At 49.9% G+C, this 11159-nt stretch overlaps 1 protein-coding gene across 1 annotated transcript; it reads right to left on the bottom strand.

Annotated features, from left to right (window-relative positions):
• Positions 1 to 1445: 1445 nt before the first annotated feature.
• On the bottom strand, positions 1446 to 10892 carry Nr1i2 (nuclear receptor subfamily 1 group I member 2). The gene is made up of 8 exons (XM_063224424.1): positions 10594 to 10892; positions 7664 to 7797; positions 7349 to 7536; positions 6377 to 6645; positions 4984 to 5126; positions 4672 to 4788; positions 4264 to 4369; positions 1446 to 2963 (listed from the first exon to the last, which is right to left on the bottom strand). Exons 1-8 carry the CDS (start codon positions 10890 to 10892, stop codon positions 2816 to 2818), a joined length of 1404 nt encoding a protein of 467 aa, XP_063080494.1. The 3' UTR covers positions 1446 to 2815.
• Between the last annotated feature and the right edge of the window lie 267 nt (positions 10893 to 11159).

Here is an 11159-nt window from a genome sequence, read left to right as displayed (position 1 = left end):
AAAATCAGAATTGTAGCTAGAAGCAAATCTGAAGCAAGCCAGGGGTCAGAGAAGCACAGCCAAGCCTGCAGAGTTCATAACTTGAGTTTATGCTGGTGGGCCCAGCTAGGCCTGAGGTGCCTTGGATAGGTGGCTAGAACGTCCTCACCCATACTCCCCACCCTTCCCCAAAATGCCTTTGTTCTTTCCAGATACCCTTGCTACTTGACACATTTCCCTATTGTATCAGGATTAGCTAGCTAAGCAGCTAGACTTGTAATCCTATTGGTTGACGTTTTTATCATGTACCCACACTGACTTTGCTGTATAAACTTCCCCCAACAAAGAGCCTCCGTGGCCACCTATTCAGTACCCCTCCTGGAAATCCAGGAGCTATTAAATACTTCCCTTATTTACAATACAACTAACTTCTTTGGCTTAATTCTTCAATGTTATGAGACTATAAACTCACATTTGATGCCTAACAGGTCATGAGTTACACTTTTTCTGTATCACCCTCAGTTCTGGACACTGACTCCACCTTCTGACAGCCAAGACTAAAGTGAAAGAACAGTGATCACAGAGACACCTAGAAACTGACGCTTAGTTCTCAAAAAAAGCTCATGGAAAGCGATAATGAAGAAACCCAAATGTTTGAGATTAAATTGAATTTGGCTCCTTGTCCTATCAACAAGACCCAACAAACTATTAAAGGAAGTATCCAATGTGAACTCTTTAATCTTACTTGCATCCTCATTAGTCTGGAGAACACTTAATTTCTATAATTTCTATTAATCATACATATGCATTCAATGCTTGGGGAAACGCCTAGGTATTTTGAAAATCAATTATGGGGGCTGGAAATTTACCCTAAATCCCATCTTAATCTCCTCTTAACCCCATCTTAACCTAACCTGCATCTAGCAACAATGTCAGAATGAACAGAACTCTGAAAGTTATTTTCCTGGGCAAAAGCAGATGCCTATATTACTCATGGACAGAGTTGGATGAAATTTGTATTTCTAAATTAGAAGCATTTCTAAGTAAGCAGAATTTCTAAGAACAAAAGCTGTATTCACTGTACTTACAGAGTTATCCCTCAATTTCTTTTCTGCAAATGAGTGCTTGATGCAGAGAAGATGGTAAATCTGAAGAGTTATGTTTATTTGCTTTTATATTTGATACTTTTTTGATTCATAGTATTGATTTAATTTCAACTTGCCCTGCTTATAAAATGGTATGAACTTTGCAATTATCTGTTCCTTAAAGTTTACTTTTCTTGTGCTTTAATTTGAAACCAAATATTAGCTATTTAAGAGTAATTTGATTACATTTTTAATTATGGTATATGTGTACTTTAAATTATATAAATTATCAACAAACCAAGTTAAATTATTCATTGTTATGTTCTTATACCTGCAGTCTTCAGAAAAGAGCAATAATAAAATCAGTAATAAAAAATAATGTGTTTTGATTTATATTTATTTATTTACTTTTAGTACCAGGAATCAAGCTCACAACCACTTGCCAGGTAGGCGCTTATGGTGCTGAGCTACATCTCCAGCCATTGTGCTATTTTGATTTCTGTTCCCCCCCTTCCACATTTCTATCTTCTTCAGTATAGGAGGCCAAAACATGTTTACATTTCTAGCAAAAGTTCATTATTTATATCCTCTTGCTTGGATTCGACATAGAAACAGGAACATACTTGCTAAGCCTAGTTCTCCAATAGTGAATGCTTTATGTAAAAGTGTAACTCGTGGAAATGCAAAAAATATTTAATCACAAACAAAGCAGACACTTTCACGTGCTTTAGCAGATGTCCATGAAAATACCAGTGTACACAGTGATTCTGCTCTAGCATGTTTATTACCAGTCGCCACAGCCGTGTCACAGAGCAAGTCTGTTCCTGCCTCGGGGCAAAGCCAGGACCCAGTCAGGTGGGGAGCAAACTGCCCACACCAAGCCGTATGGGTCCTACCACTTCCTCCCAGAAAGGTCCTCAGTACCCTCATTGCAGCCCTAGCTACCCACAGATCCCCAGTGCCGTCACCATCCACACAGAGAAGTTCCCTGGGCTTGTGTCATGTGTCAATTGCCACTTTGATCTGTGTTACTTGTGCTCCAGCTTTGTTTTCTTAACTGTAAACTCTGAGATCGAGAGTATATCTGAGTCAATAGTGTGTATCCCACAACATGCTGGTACTTGATAATGTGCTTGAGTGGATGCAGAGATCTAGAATGAGGTCACAAGTTTCTGACAGTGCAGACCTCCTGGCTTCTCTAGAAGACTCCCGCAGACACCGATGCACCTGCTGATGAGCACAGACCTAGAAACCCACCCCCAACAGCAGCTTAGTGGGGAGAGAAGGGGTTGGCCCAGCGGGTGGGAGGTGGGAGCAAGGTAATCACAAAGCAGACACTTTTCAGATACCCTGCACCTCACTGGTGCCGAGCACACAGGTTAATTTGGCAGTGCTGGGAGTCACACTGTCATGGTGAATACCAAAGGGTCAGGACTGACACTATCACTCCTTTTCCTCTCTCCCCATGGCACTTTGGTGGGATTTTGGAATTGATTCCCCGACCACAGGGCCTTGTCTAAGGGAAGAGCAGCCTTGCTTCTCTGGTGGGCCAGTGCACTCTCCATACAGGATCCATGGCTTTCCACACTACAGACTGAACTGGGCAGTGGGGTGCCTAAGGAATGCCGCCCTGCTGTGGTCACAGAACATTGTCAGCTATCAGCGTTGTCCATCCATCTGGCCTCAGAAGTGGCATCTCAGAGAGCTCTGGGTCTGGCTGGCCCCCTGAGGTTCCACCCAAAGGCCACCATTCAGTCATCTGTGCTGCTTACAAGCTCCCGCATGAGGGGCGTGCTGAGAGAGGGGTGTGTGTCTTGGATGCGCAGTATCTGCTGAGTGTGCTGGGCTGAGATGCTGCGCAGCTCGATGAGAACAGCCATGATCTTCAGGAACAGGAACCTGTAGTCACCAGAGGAAAGGTTGGGGTGCAGCCTGCCTTCTCCTGGCCTTCAGCCTGACACTGCTCCAAGGTTGCACAAATTTAACCTCCGAGCATCTCAGGGGCACCTGAAGAGGGAGCTGCACTCTCCCTGCTCTCACCTGTCCACAGGGCTTGAGTTTCTGCGTCTGCAGACCTAGGTAGATATCCCCCACCTCACAGGTGCAGAGCACACAGGTTAATTTGGCAGTGCTGGGAGTCACACTGTCATGAATATCAAAGGGTCAGGACTGAACAAAGGAAGCTGGAGGTTAGAAGAGACAGACTGGAATCTTCCTGGATCCAACTCTGCATCTAGAGTTCAGATGTACCACATGCCTCTGTTTCTCCATGAAGGACAGAAAACTAGTGCCTCCAAGCCTCTTGGCTCTATACAGGGGAGCACCAAGACACGGGCCCCACAGCCTCCCAAGATGCTGAACCAAGAAGTACAGGCCAAAGGAGGATCTGAGTTTCAAGTTCACACTATGATATCCATAACTCACTACAATCAAAGTTTGGGCCCATGGACATCAGGCTATGCACTGGGTCACGGGGGCTCAGAATCAATGAATCTGGAAAAGTCCCTGTCTAGATCAAGTCCCAGGCAGCCTCCCTGTTTTGAGTCATAACCAGAACAAGGAAAATAATTTCCTACCCCCATTTCTGTTCTTCCTGAGAAATTTAAGAGCTTGAGTCTGGCTGAGTTCCCTGCCAGCCACTGTTACTCTGGCCAGGGAACACTGGGAAACTGCCCCAAACCTTGGTTCCCATACACAGTGGTGACGGTATTCACTTCTTTTAGTGGAGGACTAGAAGAGATCAGGCACACTGACTGCTCAGCACCATGGCTGTCGCCTCCCAGTAAGACAGCAATTACAGATCTATGATTCCCATCACTATTGGGGTCTCCGCGATTGTCATCCTCACTGAGGTTAACAATGGCTATTGCCAGAAGACCTACTGGAGACTCAGGATAGTACTGGCTCTTCCTGACCCTGGATGACATGAGTTTGGAAAGCCCTGACAACAGACAAGGATTCCCTCGATGGGGCACAGTCTTGAGCCCAAAGGGTCTCCTGAGACCTGGCTGGCACTCAGACTGACTGACCAGCATGCTTCCATTTAGCTCACAAGACACAATTCTGGTTGTGAGAAGCTATCCTGGTTACAACAGTTCTAGAGAGGCCAGTGCAGAGGCCAGTGGGGGACAGACAAGAGGCAAGGCAGGACAAGAGGGTGGACACCCACACCCTAAGACATCATCCCCGCTGTGCTCACCGGTGGGCAGGCTGGGGCCGGACGCACTCGATGTATGTCTTCAGCGTGGTGGCAAATCGCTCCTGCAGTTGTTCTATCACTGCACGCTGCACCACACCTGGGCGGTCTGGATGGGAGCAAGGTAGGACACGGTGAGCTGCCAGCAAGGGTAGGTAGGGACAAGGACAGACAGGCTCAGTGTCCCCCAAGAGGAATTTCTGACCAACCATCTTCTGAGGCAGAGTCATTCAAGCAGAGCAGGGAGGGAGCACTAAGGCTGCAAATCACCCCCACTGACCCAAGGGAAGCCAGCCAGCATCTCTCCCCTGGCTGTGCAGTAAGTGCGGAGCAAGGCTATTGGCTGGAACCTTCCCTGGGGAAAACAGGAAAAAACAGAGGGGGTGTCATCAGCCTGGAGGAGGCCATCACCTGGGGAAAAGAGGGAGATAGCCTGCATCAGCACATACTCCTCCTTATGAAGCTGCAGCTTCTTCAGCATGTAGTGGAACTTCATGACGGGATCCAGCAGAAGTTTCTTGAAGCCACCTGAGGGCAGGTATTGGATGGAAGGGCAGGTTCTCAGGAGCTGACCCTACATCCGGCCGTCAGCACCAAGGTTTTTGTTCTGTCACCCAGTCTTCCTCCCTTGCACTCCCAGGCAAATCCTGGCATGGCTCCTTCCATCCTCGTAGATGGAAGGATGTTGTGTTTCCCACCCTCCACCCGGGATCCCTTGGGCACCTTCAGAGTCTTTGAAGTAGTAGGTCAGCCGACCACACTCCCAGGTCCCAGTCTCTGTGTTGAACATTGTGTTGGACCTCAGCAGGCACATCTCAAAGGTGGCCCCTTTTAGGAGGGAGATCTGGTCCTCGATGGGCAAGTCCCTGGCAGCAAGCATAGGTAGGGGATGACAGCTCCCAGGGCAGTGCCCACAGATGGGCAGACAGAGGTCAGATGGGTGCCTTCCTCTGAGGACTAGTGCAGTTGCTTCCTAGTTGCCTTCAATCTCTTCCCATCACAATCCAGCCAAGCAGGTGACTCCCATTATGGTCCTCTCCTCTCCTGCTACCATCAGGACCTTTCAATGCCCACCCAGCTTGGCATTCAGGTCCCTTATTTCCAAATCAGTATTTCCAAATCAGCCCCCTTCCACTGATCAGCTGAAAGCTTCCCTTGCTCTTAATGAAAAGTGACATTGGTACTTAGGGTCAGTGTTTTCAAAACAAGTGGTCATGAAAAGCAGTCAGTGCCCTCGCACTCTAGTATTCACTCATGGATCAACAGACGCAACCCATGTCCATGGCAGCAGGTGGACTTCTCCTCCTGTTCCTTGACCTAATATCTCACAATCTGAACTCATTCCAGCCTGTTGCTACCCTACCCTATTAAATCCCGCATGTCAACAGCAGGGACACAGGAAAACCTAGGAGCTCTTGAAATGTAACCTGCCCTCTGCTTGCCCATGAAGTCTGTGCCCCTGGCACGTGTCATTCAGCCCCACTCGACTAAGCTCAGCAAAGCAAGGAGGCCAACCCAGAGTCAAAGACCCCAGCTCTATCTCCATCTCACAGTGCCGCAGCTCCTACTCGACCAGGGCAGTCTCAGGTCTCCCACTGAGTCCAGCAGCTACGGCTGTTGCTGTCATGCCTAGGTCTGGAGGACCTGGTCCCAGGACCACCTTGGCCAGCTCAGCCTTCTCTGGGCTGCAACAGCTGGAGGCCCAGCATCTATTCATTTGCTTCCTCTCTTCAATTTCTGTTGACTTCTTTTTCCTTCCAACTCATTCTTTGCTCTGAAACTGTCAGTTTCTTACTCCCACTCATACAGAGGGAAACTGGGAAGGTAACTACTCTCTCGATGTTTACCACGTGGTGAGTGCTCTTTAGATAATTTCTTATTCCGTATGACAGCCTCATAAATTGTGTGATTAGTTCCTACTTCCAGGTGCGGACCCTGAGACACAGTGGTTTGCATGACAAGCCCACAGCCCAGAGCTAATGGGCAACACAGCGATGGTCCTAGAGCGCTGAGGGGCAGCAACAAAGGAGGGTTCGAAGCACTGAGCCAGGTAGGTCCCTTGAACATAACTGGTTGTTTTCCTTTCTACATCTATCTGTCCAGCCCCATGTCCTACCTGAAGTGGGAGATGACTTTGGCAAAATTGATGACGCCTTTGAACATGTAGGTGGACAGGTCAGCCAGGTGGGGCAGCAGGGGAACGATCTCTTTGCCATTGTTGTTGTCTGGGGGGTTGTAGTTCCAGATACTGCCATCTTCTCCCCGCAGCTGCAGAGAGATCTTCAAAGTACTTAGATGTTCCCTGAACTGGTTCCATTTGTCGTCTTCCAGTGGGGTCTGTAGAAACTCTGGAATCTCGTACCCACTGCCAAACACCTCTGGCAGCTGCAATACAAGACGGAGAGTAGAGAGAGGACAGAGAGCATGCACTTCACATAGACCCCAGATGGCCGTCTGCAGCTAAGAATACACAGCATCCTAGGCATTTACACTTATGTAAACACGGGTGGACACACTGCACTTAGTTCGTCTATCTGGCCATCATCTATCAAGGGGTGCCTTCTAGATCTTTGAAGTAATGGTCACACTATCTCTGCATAGTCAGAAGGAAGGCAGAGACGTTCTCCTCCCCTGTTCGTCCCAAGCGTTCTTGCTGTTGGGCTCAGAAGACAGAGAGAAGGACACAGAGCTGCAGAGGCAAAGAACAGAGCCAAGGCCTCGGGCCAACTCCAGGTCTCTGAGCTGGGCAGGTCACTTGAGATACCTGCATGCATCCAGGGAGGGAGTGCATTAGGAGCAGGGCCCAGCGCTTCTGCAAAGGCTGTGCCCCACCCCCCAGTCCTGAAGGTCCTGTAAACCCTAAAAGTCAGCGAACAGACTGGCACATCTTGGCTTCCTCTGCACTTCACAGTCAATGCTGCTGCTGCCTCGGGAGAGAACAGACTCTCAACCCTGAGCCTGTGTCACAATCATTGGGTGTCTGGTGTCACCTCAGTTTCTAGGAGCAGAGGTGAGAATCTGCATTTCTTGGCAAGTTCCCAGGGGATACTGGGGGTCCCTGCCTTGGGACCACGCAGGGGCTCCCTACCCTGAAGTCCTTGAAATGGGAGAGGGTGGTGTCGAAGGTTTTCAGCTGAGCTTCCATCAGCTCCCTGATCAGCATCTGCTGCTCCTCTGTCAGCCCCTGAGCTCCGGAAAGCTGGATCTCCACCCGTTCCAGCTTCTTCCTCTTGATCAAGGCCCGCCTCTGCTCCAGGGCTGCTTCGGACATGATCACTGCAGGCCAACCGCAGGGCGGACTCAGCACACGCGGGTGCCGCAGCACGCACGCACGCACGCACGCACGCACGCACGCACGCACAGGAGGTCGCCCTCCCTGTCTCGGCCCGGTGCAGGCACTCACTCTCCTTCTTCATGCCGCTCTCCAGGCACTTGCGCAGGCGGCAGGCCTGGCACTGTCGCCGCGTCTTCCGCGTGATCTCGCACGCGCCCTTGCGGAAGGGGCATCTCAGCCGGACATTGCGTTTCATGGCCCGCCTGCGACGAAACAGAAGACAGATTTTTACGGGCCAGGCTAGGCCATGGCCTCCCAGCTGCGGGTGCGGCCACCTGGACACGGGCTCTGTGCCCCGAGTGGTGCCAGGTCTAGGACAGGCACAGGCGCAGCCTCTTGTGTAGGACTGCGGGCTCAGGTGGAAGAGCAGGAGCAGGGGAAGAAAGTCACCAAGTGGGTCACCGCGAGCAGGGCTTGGCCTCCGGTGCAGCCCTCGTAGACTCCCTGACCATGTTTCCAGGCCAGATGCCCCATTTTTCATGGTGTTTCCTTCCCTCCAGCTGTGGAAATGAAGAGACTCCAACCTAGGGCTGCCCAGGCTGGGGTGTCTTCTGACACACGGTGCCTCCCCGGGGACAACGGATTCCAGGCCCCAGCCCCTTCCTCAAACACCTGCCCCTCCCCCTCCTTACCCACTACTGGGCAGTGTCCCTTGGCGAGAGGCCTCCCAGTTCAGAGCTGTGGCTCACTAGGAGCATAGCTGAGCCCCAGGCCTGTCCTGAAGGCCTGCTAGGAGCTGGAATCTGACCCCTGGTGCATAGAAATGAAAGCAGCCCCCACCCTTGAGCAGCTGTCACTCTAGATCGGGGTGTCAGGGCCAGTGGGAGGAAGCTGCCAAGTGTGAGAAAACTTTAAGACCTCACTAGATAACGGTTTCCCATTGAAGAGTTAGTTCTTGGGATGGACTCAGCGGGCAAAGATGTTCAGAGGCACTCCACGGGCCCTTGAAGTTGGCAGGCAGTGGGCAAATCCGGCACAAGCCCCCTCCACCACTGCCCAGGCGTCACAAACTCCCATTGAGCCCCTGCCCATGCACCCCGAGCTTGAATTCCCTTCACTGCCCAGCTGGAGGAAATGAAACCCCCTGGAAAATGAGGAAGCTAGCTTGGAAACGTGGCCTAGGTCAGAGAGGCGGCTGGCCGACCTTGAAGGCTGGACCAGAGGCCGAACCATGCTGATGGTGACCCACAGGTTTGAGCTGTTCAATCGGTTGACTACCCTGTCTTTTTCACAAGTGCTACTCACCTCTCTGCTGGCCTGGGTAAGAGACCTCTGATGCTACTCCAAAGTGCACGGAGAACAGGATGGGAGAGGAAGGGCCACATTTATTAGAGGTATGCTATAGAAATGGTAAGCTAGATATTTTGCGAATTTACTCTTCAAAACTAAAATTTATCCTCTTATTTGCCTTGCATAGATGCGAGAACTAAGGCTCTGAGCAGACAAATCACCAGTCTTACAGGTAAATACTGAGACAAAATGTGAGTCCAGGTCTGCGTGATTCTGAACCCAAGCTCCTTCGCACGATGCTATGTTGCCTCCGAGGACCCAGGAGTAGCACTGGGTGGGAAGGAGAGAGCAGAGGAGCCCTACACCCAGCACTGCATAGACAGCTCCTCAGACACCCTCTTCTCTATTGCAAGATCCCACGTGTGATTCAGATGTGCCCGTGACTCCATGCAGCCACCAGGCCAGTGCCTGCTCAGTGATGCAGTGGCAGCTCCAAACAGCAGTCACTAGGGTCAGCTCTACAGTCCATGTGGTGTGAAGGCCTCTTCTAGGACAACTGTGTTATCCTTACAGGAAGAAGAGATGAGCTTTTCTTCCTTGGCTGAACATCATGGGTATTGGCTAGGACCTGTGCTCCAAGAGAGTTCACCAGTAAGAGGCAGAAGAGGAAAAGGCAAAGACGTGAGTCATGGGACTCATCAGAGGCCGTCAGATTTCTTGTTATGAACTGTAGCATAATTTCCTTATTGTTAAGCCAGTTTGAGCCAGTTTTTCTGTGACTTGGAGCTGTACACAGCCTGACAGTGTCAGGTCTCACCCCTGCGATAGCCCATGTGATAAGCGCTTATTGGACCTACTCTAGACAGTTAACCCCTTGAGACCTGACAGTGACTCACGCTTGGCCCTGGCTGCCCTGAAACTGAGATTTCTTCATTCGGGTGACACTGAATTCTCAACGCCGTGACCACTGCAGCACCTTTTGGGCCCAGGCATACCAGGAAGTCTTTCTGTGGGTACTTGGGGCCAACAACTGAATCTTCTAGTAATGATTCTCAGGCTACCATCTTACCTTTGGGATTGTAAGGTGACACCTTGGGTTAGAGTTCACTTCCATTTAAATGTCCAGCCAACAGGAAGACCTCTGCAAGGGGCTGGCATAGGTTAGTAGTCTAGGAATGCACAGAAGTCCCCAAGCGTGGCCTTACGGTAGGCACTGTGTGCCCTGTCACTCCTTCCTCCCCTCCCCTGCTTTCTCAGTCCTAGACTTTACTAAGCTGGCTTTGCTGCATAGCTCTGTCTTTCTCCAGCTGGACAACAGCATCCTCTTGTCCAGTCCTGCCTCTCTATATGCTGGAACATATACTGCTCTTTAATTTTTGAATACCCCTGTTTGTTTCTAGGAAAGCTTGTTTTATGTTTTCTTTTATGCCATTCTTTACTTAACTACCATCCTATAAGACTGATTTGAATATTTTCACTTTGGATTTTCAAATATTTTACTCTTTTACTAACCATTTATTCAAGACCACATGGAGGATGCTTCACAGCAGAAGGGAGTTTTTCTTTGGAAGACCCAGGAAGATTTGAAGATGAAAGATTCCCCTGAAGTATAAATTCTGCACTTGAAGCTAATTTGGAGGACTTTGTGGGACCTGGGAGACAGATCAGACTGAGGCCCTTGGACTTCCGGGGGGCTGACAGCAGCTTCCGAGGAGGTGGGAACCAGTGTGTCAGTGGTGGTAGGCGAGTGCAGGTCATGGTCACTTTACCTGAAAAAGCCCTTGCATCCTTCACAGGTCATGACATTGAAGTGATAGCCATTGGCTTTGTCCCCACATACACGGCAGACTTGGAGACCCCCATCTTCCTCCTCTACATTGATGGTGGGTATGTCAGAGACAGAATCTGCTTCTTGGTAATGCACAAGGCTGGCGTTGCTTTGACCTTCTTCATGTCTCTCCTCCAGGTTTGCTTCTGGAAATCTTAGACTAGAAGTGAAAAAAGATGCCAGAGGATTAAAGGGTTGGATAGAGATGTGGGGAGGTTGTAGGGGGAACATTCTATCCATCGTGAGTTTGGCTCTCATCTGAATTCAATTCTGTATCCCCAGACTAGAAAGATGTGGGTGGGGATTTGAGCTGTTATCAAGAAAGATATATCAAGAAAGATGACATTTTGTATGTAAGCACAGGGCACTGGATTAGGACGTGAACAAGAACATGAAAGAGAGAAAGTTTCTAAGGAAGAAAAACAATGAGACAAAAAAAGAGGAGGCTGCCTCGCTTGCATTGTGGAGGCAGTGCTTAAGCCGACTGAGGCTGGGAGGCTGTGAGCA

The sequence above is a fragment of the Cavia porcellus genome, unplaced genomic scaffold, assembly GCF_034190915.1.
Source record: "Cavia porcellus strain 051 isolate PalLab524CR breed Dunkin Hartley unplaced genomic scaffold, mCavPor4.1 scaffold_15, whole genome shotgun sequence".
In the NCBI taxonomy this organism is placed as follows: domain Eukaryota; kingdom Metazoa; phylum Chordata; class Mammalia; order Rodentia; family Caviidae; genus Cavia; species Cavia porcellus.
Note: the sequence above shows the minus strand (reverse complement) of the source record. Positions and strands in the feature narration are given on the sequence as shown.